The sequence below is a fragment of the Cervus canadensis genome, chromosome 25 (genome assembly GCF_019320065.1).
Source record: "Cervus canadensis isolate Bull #8, Minnesota chromosome 25, ASM1932006v1, whole genome shotgun sequence".
NCBI classification, from domain to species: Eukaryota; Metazoa; Chordata; class Mammalia; order Artiodactyla; family Cervidae; genus Cervus; species Cervus canadensis.
Window position 1 is genome coordinate 36,081,160 of NC_057410.1, and position 14,527 is coordinate 36,095,686.

At 38.3% G+C, this 14,527-nt stretch overlaps 1 protein-coding gene across 3 annotated transcripts in view; it reads left to right on the plus strand.

The window, feature by feature from the left end:
• The window catches only part of POC1B (POC1 centriolar protein B), a 97,658-nt gene that overhangs the window by 60,672 nt on the left and 22,459 nt on the right, over positions 1 to 14,527 (plus strand). For 2 of the 3 annotated variants that reach the window (XM_043446553.1, XM_043446555.1), the window contains exon 10: positions 2,186 to 2,266. The exons of the other annotated variant lie outside the window; for it this stretch is intronic. In XM_043446553.1, the coding sequence (XP_043302488.1) occupies positions 2,186 to 2,266 (81 nt within the window). The remainder of the gene's footprint in view (positions 1 to 2,185; positions 2,267 to 14,527) is intronic. 3 annotated transcript variants of the gene reach the window in all.

The window sequence follows — 14,527 nt, forward strand, 5'->3', positions numbered from 1 at the left end:
TGAACTTTTTCTTTTTTTTTTTTTTTTATTAGTTGGAGGATAATTACTTCACAACATTTCAGTGGGTTTTGTCATACATTGATATGAATCAGCCATAGATTTACACGTACTCCCCATCCTGATCCCCCCTCCCACCTCCCTCTCCACCCGATTCCTCTGGGTCTTCCCAGTGCACCAGGCCCGAGCACTTGTCTCATGCATCCCACCTGGGCTGGTGATCTGTTTCACCATAGATAGTATACATGCTGTTCTTTTGAAATATCCCACCCTCACTTCTCCCACAGAGTTCAAAAGTCTGTTCTGTATTTCTGTGTCTCTTTTCCTGTTTTGCATATAGGGTTATCGTTACCATCTTTCTAAATTCCATATATATGTGTTAGTATGCTGTAATGTTCTTTATCTTTCTGGCTTACTTCACTCTGTAGAAGGGGCTCCAGTTTCATCCATCTCATTAGGACTGGTTCAAATGAATTCTTTTTAACGGCTGAGTAATATTCCATGGTGTATATGTACCACAGCTTCCTTATCCATTCATCTGCTGATGGGCATCTAGGTTGCTTCCATGTCCTGGCTATTATAAACAGTGCTGCGATGAACATTGGGGTGCACGTGTCTCTTTCAGATCTGGTTTCCTCAGTGTGTATGCCCAGAAGTGGGATTGCTGGGTCATATGGCAGTTCTATTTCCAGTTTTTTAAGAAATCTCCACACTGTTCTCCATAGTGGCTGTACTAGTTTGCATTCCCACCAACAGTGTAAGAGGGTTCCCTTTTCTCCACACCCTCTCCAGCATTTATTGCTTGTAGACTTTTGGATAGCAGCCATCCTGACTGGCGTGTAATGGTACCTCATTGTGGTTTTGATTTGCATTTCTCTGATAATGAGTGATGTTGAGCATCTTTTCATGTGTTTGTTAGCCATCTGTATGTCTTCTTTGGAGAAATGTCTGTTTAGTTCTTTGGCCCATTTTTTGATTGGGTCATTTATTTTTCTGGAATTGAGCTGCAGGAGTTGCTTGTATATTTTTGAGGTTAATCCTTTGTTGCTTCGTTTGCTATTATTTTCTCCCAATCTGTGGGCCGTCTTTTCACATTGCTTATAGTTTCCTTTGTAGTGCAAAAGCTTTTAAGTTTCATTAGGTCCCATTTGTTTATTTTTGCTTTTATTTCCAATATTCTGGGAGGTGGGTCATAGAGGATCCAGCTTTGATTTATTTCGGAGAGTGTTTTGCCTATGTTCTCCTCTAGGAGTTTTATAGTTTCTGGTCTTACATTTAGATCTTTAATCCATTTTCAGTTTATTTTTGTGTATGGTGTTAGAAAGTGTTCTAGTTTCATTCTTTTACAAGTGGTTGACCACTTGTGGGTTGACCCAGCACCACTTGTTAAAGAGGTTGTCTTTTTTCCATTGTATATTCTTGCCTCGTTTGTTGAAGATAAGGTGTCCATAGGTTCGTGGATTTATCTCTGGGCTTTCTATTCTGTTCCATTGATCTATATTTCTGTCTTTGTGCCAGTAGATGGTATAATTTTCAATAAACTTCTTTAATATCTTTACATGAGTTTTATTTTTCCATAAAGGTCTTATGCATCTTTGTTTTTCTTTGATGTATTTTTAAATTTTTATAGTATTGTAAATTATGATTTTTAAAAGTCTACATTTTCTGTGTACTAAAGTGCAGACATGTAATTGATTTTGTGTATCAATTTTGGATCTAGTAAACTCCCTTGTTAGTTTTAATGATTTAGTGGTAGATTCTTTTGTGATTTCTTTATAGATAATTATATATGAATGACAATTTTTATTTCTTCTGTTTCAATTCTTACATCTTAATGCTTTTATTTCCTTTTCTTGTCTTACTGAACTGGCTAGGATTTTTTTCTGCATCTTTTAAGGTGGGTTATTTATTTTACTTTTAATAGCCCTTTATAGGTAAATCCCATTGATTTTCAAATGTAAAAAACAATTTTTATTCCTGGGATAAATTCAACGTGGTCACAATGATCTTTTCTTACATACTGATAGATTTGATAGGCTAATATTTAAAAATTTTGTATCCATGCTAGTGTACAAATATATTTTAATTTTAGAATATATTAGGAAATACCCTCTAGATTGTTACAAATGACATCCAATTTCTTATGGTATAAAAATCTAATATTAGCCTTTTTAATGTATATATGCAGATTAATCCAAAGCTTGATGTAATCGATTTGCAGACCTCTACTCCCCCTGTTGTGGACATCCTTTCTTTTGATTCTACCACAGTAAGTTTCCTTTGGCATCTAAGTGGTATTTAATTGTTTGGCATAATCCATTTTCCTTAAAAAGTGTGTGGGAGAAAAGATTATAAAATTGACTAAGTAGCCTAACAGTTTAGAAAAAACCTTATATGAAAAGTCAACTTACAATGTGTCTAAATTGCCACCAGGGGGAGGAGTACCAATTTCCAGAAAAGTAGTTTGAGGACCTTGAGGGCCGGAGAATCCATGCTGTCTCGTCTCCTGTTAAGGTAGTCCATGTGACATTTCAGGTGCTGTTAGAGAAGAGATTTCCTTCTTTGATAATTACCTTTCAGAGGTGCTGAACTTACTTCTGTTCTCCTTAGAAGCTGTAAGAAAAGTAGTCATTTTCCTTTGTTCATCTCTCTTGATGGATAATCCAAAAATTAAGGTGTATTTACATACATACAATTTATTTACTCAGTGTATCTGAAGTCTTAAAAAATTGAGAGTTTTAGCCTTTCAATTTGAGTGTGCTTAATCTTTGCAAGGCAGATCATTTCTGCCATCAATTCTGTTAGAGCAAAACTCGTCCTATAAACAAATGGGAGGAATGGCGTGGTCTTTGGCAACACTGCTGAAATAGAGTCAGTATAGTTAAACACTTGGGGTAAATTATTCACATGTGGCCAAAAAGAAAACAAGCAAGAAAAGCCCTTGACATTACAATATTATAAACTTACCAGTAGATCTCAAGAATTGTATTTATTGTAGAGGAATTCTGCAGAGAACTAGTCTATCCTGTGTCAGAAAGAAGTCTGCTTATTAAAGGGTCTTTTTAGGGTGAATGCCATGCAGAAAAGACTCCCAGATCAGTCATAAGAAGTCCCAGAGACAGGAAGTCAGCTGGAGGGTCAGCCTAGGGGCTGGTTGTCAAAGAGAATCCCAAGAATTGTTGGTAACTTTCCAGGTAGCGCTAGTGGTAAAGAACCCACCTGCCAGGGCGGGTCACAGAAGAGATGTGGGTTCAATCCCTGGATTGGGAAGATCCCCAGGAGGGGGAAATGACAGCCCACTCCAGTACTCTTGCCTGGAGAATTCCATGGACAGAGGAGCCTGATGGGCTCTATAAGGTCATAGGGTCACAAAGACTGGGACACGACTGAAGTGACTGAGCATGCATGCACTAGGACCTCAAGCAGGTCTGTGGTCTTATCTCTTACAATGTTCATGTTTATAAAATAACCCTATGAGCATTCCTGCATTAATAAGTTATTTGTGAGATTAAAGATTAACTAGACATCAAATTCTTGCCACAGTGCTTAGCTTATAGTAGGTGCTCAATACATTTATGTTCAATGAATTACTCAAAGGGCCCGCTATTGAAATTTATAATTTCTGATGAGTTGAGTTTTTGCCCCAGTAGAGGAGCAAAAGATAGGTGGCTTTTGAGATGTGCTGCCTTCTTGTGAGGTAGTTGGTAGACTAAAATTGGATATTTCTGCCTTAGAAGATACAAGAGATCATCAAAAGTCTTTGGTCTGAACTTTGAGACTCACTCTCCCTGCCAGTACCCTTCAAACTTTGCAGAGCCTCATGAACTGAGGAATCCAGGTGTTCTTGATAGTATGCTATGGAGGTGAGCGTAAATGCCAGCTCGCAAGTGATAGCAGGCTGTCTGTCCCTGGGTGGTGTTGAAGAAGCATCAAAGTCAAGTGTCTACATTATGGGGCCCAAAATTAGGAATGCCAGGGCCTCACTGGTGGCTCAGATGGATAAAGAATCTGCCTGCATTGCAGACCTGGGTTTGATCCCTGGGTCAGGAAGATGCCCTGGAGAAGGGAATGGCTACCCACTCCAGCATTCTTGCCTGGAGAATCCCATGGACAGAGGAGCCTGGTGGGCTACAGTCCATGGGATCACAAAGAGTCAGACACGGCTGAGCAACTGACTCAGGAATACAGAGTAGGTAGGACCTCAAGAAGACAATTTTTTTTTTTCCAAGTTGAAGTGTAGTTGATTTACAATGTTGTGTTAATTTCCGCTGTACAGCAAAGCGATTCAGCTATACACATATATACATTTTTAAAATATTCTTTTCCATCACGGTTTATCACAGGGAATATAGTTTCTGTGTTACACAGAAAACCTGTCTTTTTATCTTGTGATTTTATCCACCCTATACACAATAGTTTGCATCTGCTAACCAACCTCCGAATCCATCTTCCTGCCTTGGCCATCACAAGTCTGTTCTCTATGGGCAAGATAATTTTTATAATAAACATGTAGCGGTGTTTGTAGTTGTGTTACAAAACAGTATAATAAGACTGAAGACTACATTTATTATCCACATAAGGGATAATATTAGATTGAATCATATGATGTTGCCATTTGTAGGCAAAAACAATCTAATATCTGTGATTTCCCATGGTTCAGCCCAACATACAAGTCTTAAAAGGAAGATTCCACTGTTACTTTGAGTTGTGTGCTCAATGCTACGTAAAAATAAAATAAATAAGAAAACAGAAAACAAAAACTCATTTGTTATGAATTGGGTTGGAATTGGGCTAATGAGATCCTACCTATAATCTGGAAGATAGCTGCCTTTCTCCCAGCAAGACATAAAGAATCCTGATTGTATTTCTCTTACTAACACATTTTCTGAAGACATAGATGCTCATGAAGCATTTAGATTTTATATGGAGTATCTTTAAAGAGCTTTCCTTTAAATTTTCAGTGTATCTTTCTTTTAGCTTATTGATAGATAAGCAGTTAGAAAACTAAAGTGAAATCACTGTGATTGTTTGCCTTTCCATTAATTTTGTGGTATGTGCTAGTCACTCAGTTGTATCCAGCTCTTTGCAATCCCATGAACTCTATACAATCCCATGGACTGTAGCCCACCAGGCTCTTCTGTCCATGGAATTCTCCAGGCAAGAATACTGGAGTGGGTGGTCATTCCCTTCTCCACGGGATCTTCCCAATCCAGGGATTGAACCCAGATCTCTTGCGTTGCAGGCAGATTCTTTACCAATCTGAGTTACCAGGGAAGCCCGCTAATTTCATGGTATTTCTTAATCTGTCATCTCCTCTACATATTGGCTGCTTTTCTTTTGCTTCTGCACAAGTCAAGCATAATTGTAAAGGATATTTGTTTCTATTCTGGCATATAGCACTAGTATGGTGTGAACTTTGCATGTGATTATAATTTAAAAATCCAGAGAAATGTTGGAAGCCAAAAAAAGCAGTATTTAAAGGTGGTTTTTGTTTTTATTATTATGGTTACTATTTATTTGGGGGATTTGTTTGGTTTTTGCAGACTGGAAGAACATTTCTTTAGAAATTCATTTTCATCAAGATGAGATATAAAAAGATTACTCTTTAAAACTTATTTTGTGAAATTTATTAATAGGATAAAAGCAGATTTTTTATGATATAGGAAATAATTGGCTTCTGTTCCTGTTTTGACTTGATTTAATATTACATTCAGGCAGATTTCTAGATCTTAGTGTATTGATATCTGTGCTCTGATGCCTTCTTACAACAGAAAAGAAATTATGGGATACAGTGTAACCGCTGGTATCTTTGTGGCTTGCACTTGTGTCTCTGATGCCAGGCAGGAAGCTTGATACAATATTTCAGGATCAAAATAAGCTGTTCCCAATCTGCATTTTAAAGCTTTGTTGATTAAAAAAAAAAAAAAAATGTTTCTGTAAAGGCTGTCACATAGACATAGTTTAAAAATGATCTCAAATTTCTGAATCTTATTCTAATTGCATTGTCACTTGTTAAATACTGATCTTCTGAAGATTATTTAGTTCAAGATTCTCATTGAATATTTTAATGTTTTCACTTATTCGTTTAAAAATAGACCAAGATTTTGTCATCAAAATTGTACGGAGCCATTTAACATTAGATTGACATGTGGTGTGGCTACATCCTCAGCCCCTCTCCTCACCAGGCAAGCAAGACAGGAATTCCTCTGTTGTTGTTCAGTTGCTCAGTTATGTCCAACTCTGTGATCCCTTCGACTGCAGGACACCAGACTTCCCTGTCCTTCACCATCTCCTGGAGTTTGCTCAAACTTATGTCGACTGAGTTGGAGATGCCATCCATCCGTCTCATCCTCTGTCGTCCCCTTCTCCTCTTGCCTTCAATCTTTCCCAGCATCAGGGTCTTTTCCAATGAGTCAGCTCTTGCATCAGGTTGCCAAAGTACTGGAGCTTCAGCATCAGTCCCTGCAATGAATATTCAAAGTTGATTTCCTTTAGGATTGACTGGTTTGATCTCCTTGCAGTCCAAGGGACTCTCGAGTCTTTTCCAGCGCCACAATTTGAAAGCATCAATTCTTTGGTGCTCAGCCTTCTTTATGGTCCAGCTCTCACATCCGTACATGACTACTGGAAACACCATAGCTTTGACTATATGGACCTTTGTGCCAAAGTAATGTCTTGCTTTAAAAAAAAAAAAAATTTATTTTACTTTATTTATTTGGTTGTACAATGCAGCATACGGGATCCTAGTTCCCTAACCAGGGATTGAACTCACACCCCCTCCATTGGAAGCTCAGAGTCCCAGCCCTGTCCTGCCAGGGAAGCCCGATGTCTCTGCTTTTTAATATGCTGTTTAGGTTTGTCATAGCTTTTCTTTCAAAGAGCAATTGTCTATATAAAGTGGCATTTCTTAAAAATACTGACTAAGCAAAATTTACTTAAAATACTAAGATTACTAAAATTGTTATTTTTAGATAAACTATATTCCTAGGTTTTGATGTATTTTATTATTACTTTTCCAACAAATGACTACAATGGAACTGTCAATCTTGCTCATGTTCAATTGATTGACCATCAAAACAATGGACCTTCTCAGAGAACCGCGTTTCTCGTTTTCACTCTGGGAACTACATAGAGTATGAACGTAATATATATGCCTTTCTTTAGAATTAGGGACAGTTTCCAGATTAAATTTACTTAAATAACTGAGAGTCGACAATTGCAGTACAGGAGAAAATCAAAGTCTACAGTCTCTTTTTTTTGCTCCATCAGTCAAAATATTTAAAGCCACACTGCATGGAGGCATCACATGACATCCTGAAGACAGGATGTCAGGGTGTCTGCCTGACCTCAGGAAACTTATAACCTAGGTAGAGAGAAAACACAGTATAAATGTCAGTTTCAAAATACTGGCTGCCAAGAGTGCGTGCTAAGTTGCTTTAGTTGTGTCCAACTCTTTGTGACCTATGGACTGTAGCCTACTAGGCTCCTCTGTCCTTGGTATTCTTTGGGCAAGAATACTGGATTGGCTTGCCATGCCCTCCTCCAGAGGATCTTCCCGACCCAGGGACTGAACCCGCATCTCTTACATCTCCTATATCGTCAGGCAGGTTCTTTACCACTAGTGCCACCTGGGAAGTCCAGATGCCGGGGTATATGATTGTCAAATGAAAGATTATTAACAGAAGGATTTGGTAAAAGGTCATGAATGGGCTAGAGGAAGTAAGAAGACATCTCTTAAAGAAAAAAAAAAAAACCTTTGACCAGGTCTTGACCTGACTGGAGATGGGTAGAATTTTGATAGGGACATTCCAGGTGGGGAAAGCAAGGTATAAGTAGATGCCTCAGAAGTGACTGAAAATGTGATACGTACCGAAGTAAGGCAGGTGCATCCGTCTCATCTGGAGTCTCTGACATCGCCTGCCTCATGGGCTAGCAGATGTGGCAGAATGCCAAGAGCATAGCTGCCCGCACACAGTGTTAGCTCTCAATCCATACTTCGTGAGTAACAAGGTGCCTGTACCCAGGAAGCCTGCATTATATTCTAGAAGGGGAGACAAGCAATTCACAGATTTAAAAAATAGACCGTAGAGTATAGCAGACAGAAACAGTGCAGAGGTGTAGATAGCACTGAACTCGGGGAGGAGGAGGGGTGCGTTTAGAGAGAGTGGTCAGGACAGGAGTCGCGTGAAAGGTGATGTTTGTGGAAGGAACTGAAGGAATGCAGTGAACAAATCAGGTGAGTACGTGGGGAGGCCCTCCAGGCCAGTGGGAGCAGTGATAGAAAGCCAGACTGGGAGTAAGGAGGATCCACTGCCCGGGGGGTGGGGTTCCTTCAGAGGAAGAGGCACCATCTGACAAGTGTTGTAATAGGTTCACTCTGGCCACTATGTGGAGAAACAGCTGGCGAAGGTGGTGGTGGTGGTGTTTAGTTGCTCAGTCGGGTCTGACTCTTTGCAAGCCCATGGACTGCAGCATGCCAGGCTTCCCTGTCCTTCCCTGTCTCCTGGAGTTTGCTTAAACTCATGTCCATTGAGTCGGTGATGCCATCCAACCACCTCATCCTCTGTCGCCCCCTTCTCCTCTTGCCCTCAGTCTTTCCCAGCATTAGGGTCTTTTTCAGTGAGTCGCCTCTTCACATCAAGTGGCCAAAGTATTGGGAAAAGGCGGTGGAGGAGAGCAAAGAGACCAGTTTGGAAGCTAATGAAATCATCAGGCAGGAGGCAGTAGTGGCTTGATCCAGGGTGCAGAGGAGAGGGTTTTAAGTGATCTGATTCTGAATGTATTGATATTCTGAAGGCAGAGCCAAGAGGATTTCCTGACAGATTGGATGTCAGCTGTGAGATTCCCTATCTCCTGTCCCCGGGGATAGTAAGGTGCAGCCCTGGGTAATCTCCGGGTGGCCGAGATTATCTCCCGGTTCAGCATCATTTTACCAGAGGAGTTGCTGAGAGAAAAAAGACCTTTGATTTTCCTATATTCTTTTCTGGGATCAAGAAAGTGGTCAGCTGAATCAAAGCAAGAAATACTGTACTGTTTCTTTGACTTGGAGAAGGACAATGGTGAAACATTCTCTTCCTTCCAAGATGTCCTTTAGATTTGCATTTTTTAGCAAAGTTCATTGATTTCCCCTTCTGGAAAGATGGTCACATCAGTCGATTTTTAGGAAGAGAAAGGTTAAAGTTAATCCAGTTTCATGGAGGTTGTCATATGATACGTGCTATCTGAAAATACTGATGTATTGATAAAATAAAAAGACAGACAAAGAGTAAACTTGCCAATGCAGAGAGGATATCTCCATGGATGTTGTGGCAACAGTTCATCCTGGTTACTAGACAACATTGCATAACTAGTTCAGAGTTATTCCAGTTCCTAACTGCTTATGTAAGCAAAGATTTGGAAAGACTTATTTGAAAGAATAGTGTATTCAAACCTAAAAGTCTCAAAACTAAAATTTGTAATTTGGAAAGTGTAACTTGGCAATATGCAATGGTTTGTCCCCAGATACCCCATTTACCTTTCCAGGAACACCAGTAAAAATCACGTTGCACAAAGCTTCTGCTTACACTACTTTTCTGTATGATAACATTCCTGGATTATCATATAAACAGCATCTAAAGTTGGGGGTAGGTGAAGTTCTTTTTTAAGTGTTTAAACTTTGCAATAGTTTATAAGGTAGCATTTGACTTGTTAGTTTAGTGCATATGGTTTCCAAAACTAGATATGTTTGTATTTTTGTTGTTGCTTACTAAGCTTTAGGAAAAGGCATTTATATATGGGCTCTTTAGGCATTGGTTCAGTGGCCCTCAATATTTTTCTCCTTTCCCCACTCTTAAGTGTTTGAAAGAAAATAAGCATAGGCATTTGTAAAACCCAGCTCTGGACTTGACACAGAGGTTCTTTCCACAGTTATCCTCATGTTATTAAGACATTTAGTCTTAATTTCAAATGATAGTGAATATGTCAAGTGAGATACAGTAATACTTTTTTTTTTTAATTCAGTGTCTCAAAAAGTTGTGTAACTGTTAGATATTAGGAGTAAAAGTTGAATTCTTATCAGAGTTTGAGAAATAATTTTAAAACCTCACTCTTTGAAACTAAAAGAAATAAAGTAATTAAATTGTCAGAGCATTTTTTAAAAAAAAGTCACACATGATAACTAACAGAATAAGAAAAAATACAGTTCCATAAATCTCTTACCCTTTAGAATAGAAAACACATTTTTTTTTTTTTCAGATACAAATTATTTTAGAGAAAACATTAGAGAGAATGAGACTATTTTCAAGTTAGTTGCATCCTTGCTTGGGTACATCATGACCCATATGTTATAAGAACTACCAACAGTTGTAAATGTGATAACTGACCTTTAAAAAAAAAATGCGTTTTGGGATTATGGAAAAAAGCAACCAACTAAAACTTTTTAGTCTGTTAAAGGAACGTGGCTTTTTCAAAAACCTGATTTACTAAGTACCACTGTAAAGGGAGATTAATAGTGTTGGTCAGAGGCTTTCTTTTTTTCCTCCAAAGAAAATATACTTTTTTATAAAAATCATAATAATCAAAGTCCCTAAGTGTTTGACTCAGCTGTCATTAAGGATTTACTAATTTGAGCTTCACTCCCTTCAAGTTTCAAGGTCACAGAGGAAGAAAGCTTACATTGTGAGTGCTTCCTTTTACCAAAAATTTTATACTAATTAAAATTTTAGGCTTAGTCCTGGTTAAAAATTTGTGCAATAAAACTGGTCTTTATAGCCTGTTGACAAAAGTGGTTTAGGACTTAAACCTTTCTATATGAAATGGAGAGACCGAGAATTTACAGAAGGATTTTATAAAACATGCTCTCTGGGAGCCCAACGGAGTAAATACCTTTTTGAATTTCCTTTAGAAAATGAGCACATTGCTGGGAACTGGAGGTGTTAAAATTCCAGGTATCGTTTCTGCCTCCCAACTTCCTGAGCCCCTGGGTTTCTGAACTGCTGCAACTCCCCCGGGCTGTCCCAGGCCTGGGAATCTAAGCCGCACCCCCAGTTCCCACAGCTGAGACTGAGGCATGCTGAAAATGCCCGACAGCCTCAGCCCACACATCCAGTAACAACTGGTTCCTTCCTCTTCCTGTGGAAGAGCAACATCCTCTGAGAGGAGCAGAAACGCGCCCTGAGGAATGCAGAACAGCAGTGAGCTTTTCACACAGGACATGACTGCCAGGGGCCTGTCTCCCGGACGGTGGGCCCTGAACCAGCTTCCTGCTGACCCGCAGGAGGGTTTGCTCTGGAGCTAAACGCCACTCGCGGCTCTGTTAGAGCCGTGTGGAAAACAGTAAGCCTCACCCGCAGCTGTCCCACATAGGACACCCGTCTGGTTTTGAGTTATTCGGTGCTGCTTATACGGTGAAGCTAGCTGCCTCTGCTCCTTTATTTAGCCACCTGACAGCTAATTATTTGGTGGAGGTAGTCCACAGGTCCGCTGAAATAAATTTTTCTGTCAGTTCTTTGTGCTTTATGACGTCAGGTGATGTAAACTATTAATATATTAGGTCCTAAGAGAGATTGAAATCCTCGTAACCCGAGGGAACTGGCAACTGAAGCTCACTGCTTCTTGCCTAGTTCTGTCTGTGTCTTTCGTTCCCCTTGCTTTTCCTTTCTGAGACAGTCAGGCATCATAGAAGATACCATTCTGTGTGCACCGTCATCCATCCTCGAGCATATAGAAAGCTGCTTCAAACCAACCAACCCATCAGCCCCTATGATTTAAACATTACGATGGACTTGAAATGACTTTTACAACTGAGGAATGTTCTGGTATAATTTGACTTCCTTTTTTTTTTCTCCTAATTCCTACAGTATTTTCTTTTTCCTTTGGTTGAAACAATGATGGTCACTATAAAGCCCAACTTTAATATCATATGTACTTTTTAAACTGCTTTCCAGATAGATCACTACAAAATTTTGGTGGGTTTCAGCATTTATGGTGGCAAAATTCTATTAACTTTTCGTGTATTTGTTTGGATTGTTTTACTGAAGCACATAAGAGTTACTTGTTTGTTTTAAGTTGAAGGAGAGATGCAGAAGGAATGCCAGGCATTTCCTCTTCCTCTCAGAATGTCTTTTTAATGAACATTCCTCTTCCCTCCTATGAACAAACCATCTCAGCTCAGCAAGGGGCCTCTGAGTGTCTAACTTTCTAACAAACCAGCTTCTTTCCTTTGTTCCTTCAGCCCCAAGTGGGGCTTGCTTCATGCATTTACTATTTCTTCTCACTTCTGTGCTTCCTTTTAGCCTTTGCAGACTTCCAAACCTGTCTAACTGGGTTCCCTATATTAAATTCTCTCTATTAAAATAACTGTTGTGGTTTCTGTTTTCCTGCTGGGTTCTGAATGATCATACTAAAGATCCTAAATAAATAAGATGTACAGAAAAAAACTTAAAGGGTATTTATTTCAGCGTTACTTAAAACAACAGCAACAATAAATGGACACAAATCAAACAAATATCCTTTAAGAGAGTTAAATAAAATATACTATGTCAAGTGATAGAATATTATATATTCATACCATGTTTAACAACAGTAAATGAGTGTGAATGACTGGATTTGATTCTGGAATGATGGAAAAAATTACTGTATAGGACATCATTATGACAGTTGACAAAAATTGAGTTTGGGCTTTCCCTCCTTGGCAGGACTTTGTAATTACTTTTCTCTTACTTCAGGGACCGTCTGAGGTCCTCAACCTCACCCTGTAACTTATTTTAATTTTTTAATTTTTTTTTAATCTTTTTTTAAGGCAGAGTATTCTTTGTGGCAAGAATTGTGTGTGCGTAAGGTTTCTTTGGTGTTACTGGTATTCTTTCTGGTGCATACGGATATAATTTCCTGTGTGGAATAGGTGATAATGTCAGTGTCCATCAGATTTGGTTACAGTGTGAATTTTATAAAGTGAATATCATTTTCCATTGACTTTTTTTTTTTTTTTAACTGAGCTATGTTTTCTTGGTAAATACTCTGTTCATTGGTCTGGAAATCTTATGAACAAGGCTCAAAAGCTTGCTCAAGCCTGTAATATTTGGGGTTTCTTTCCAGTGATTCGAGGCACTTGTCCAGCTGTGCACCTATTTGTAGAACCCAGACTGTCTCCTCCAACCTTCCTCTCTCTCTTGCCGCTATTATTGCTCAGATTAGGGATCCAGTCCCAAAGCTCACGGCTCCTTAGACTCAGTTCCCATCTCGTCTTGGGGAGTAATTATGTCCTGTTAGTGTTACCCCTTGTCCCCACAGGTGAAATGTTAAAAGACATCTCAGAAGTCACTTGGAAATTTCCTGTTTGACGCTACAGGTTCAGTACAATGAATCTGTGCCCTATTTTGCCCATTCTTTAAGGTTGATATTATGTGAAATAAATTCATGTTAAATGACATCTAGCATTAGACAAAGTACCAGAGTAAATGTTATTCTAAACTCAGAAAAATACATTTTAGGGATAATAATCGTTTAATGAAATTTCAGGATGAAAAACAATTGCTCATTTTAAGCATTCTTTTAAGATAAAGTGAAGACCGCTGTGTGCTTTGGAAAATCAGTTGAAACTTTTGAAGAATTTGACTAAGAAATTCAGTCTTCCAGATTTGTACTTTTAGAAAATTCTGTGTACTCTCTATAAAATTCAGTACACAATAAAATTACTGAAAAAAATTCAAGCTGTTAAAAACTATTTAAAAACTTCATTTTTTCTTTTTCAAGAAATAGTTTATATATATTATGTGATTTATAAATGCCATAAGGCTATAGCTGTTTTACATTTTGGCCACTCATCTATCAGAGAGTCACACCTTCTTCCTCCCAACTCAGGGGAAACAGCCTCTGTCTGACATACAATTAAATGACATGAAACATTTTAAGCAAATAATATGTTTTTAAAAAATCACCATTTTAAAAATTGAGTATACTGATAGGTTCATCAAACAGAATTCGAAAAAAAATTCTGTTTAAAGATAAATTATCTCTTCCCTGAAGTATACTTGAAGCATTTTATTTAAAGAGCAACAGTCTTTCCTAAGGTATTACATGATTAATATTTTAATCAAGCATTAAGGTCTTATTATTTCTGTTACTATGTGCAGTAACTATTTTTATGTACTTATTAGCTGAGAGAAATGACATTCCTGGGATTTATCTCAAACTGTGTTTTATTTGTTTATTTTTAGTTTTGCTTTGGCACTTTTTCCAGGCAGTTCTCTTGGCAACAGTGGCAATGCTTCTGGTTGCCATGCTTTATGCAATTAAACTCCTCCATTATATTCCACCTCAAAACTTATTTCATGTAAATGTTCTAGCTGTTGTATCCAGCTATTAACCTATATAATTTTTTTCTACAGTATTTTTAATCAAAATTATTTTCCTAAATGTAAAAAAAAATGAATTTTTTGAGAATCTAACAATGAATTTTGAATGGAAAAAATTCAGAAGGTACTGAAAGTTTTTGTCAGTGCAAAAGAGAGAGGAGGGAGATTTGGATCTGACCGCATTAACCAGGATTTAC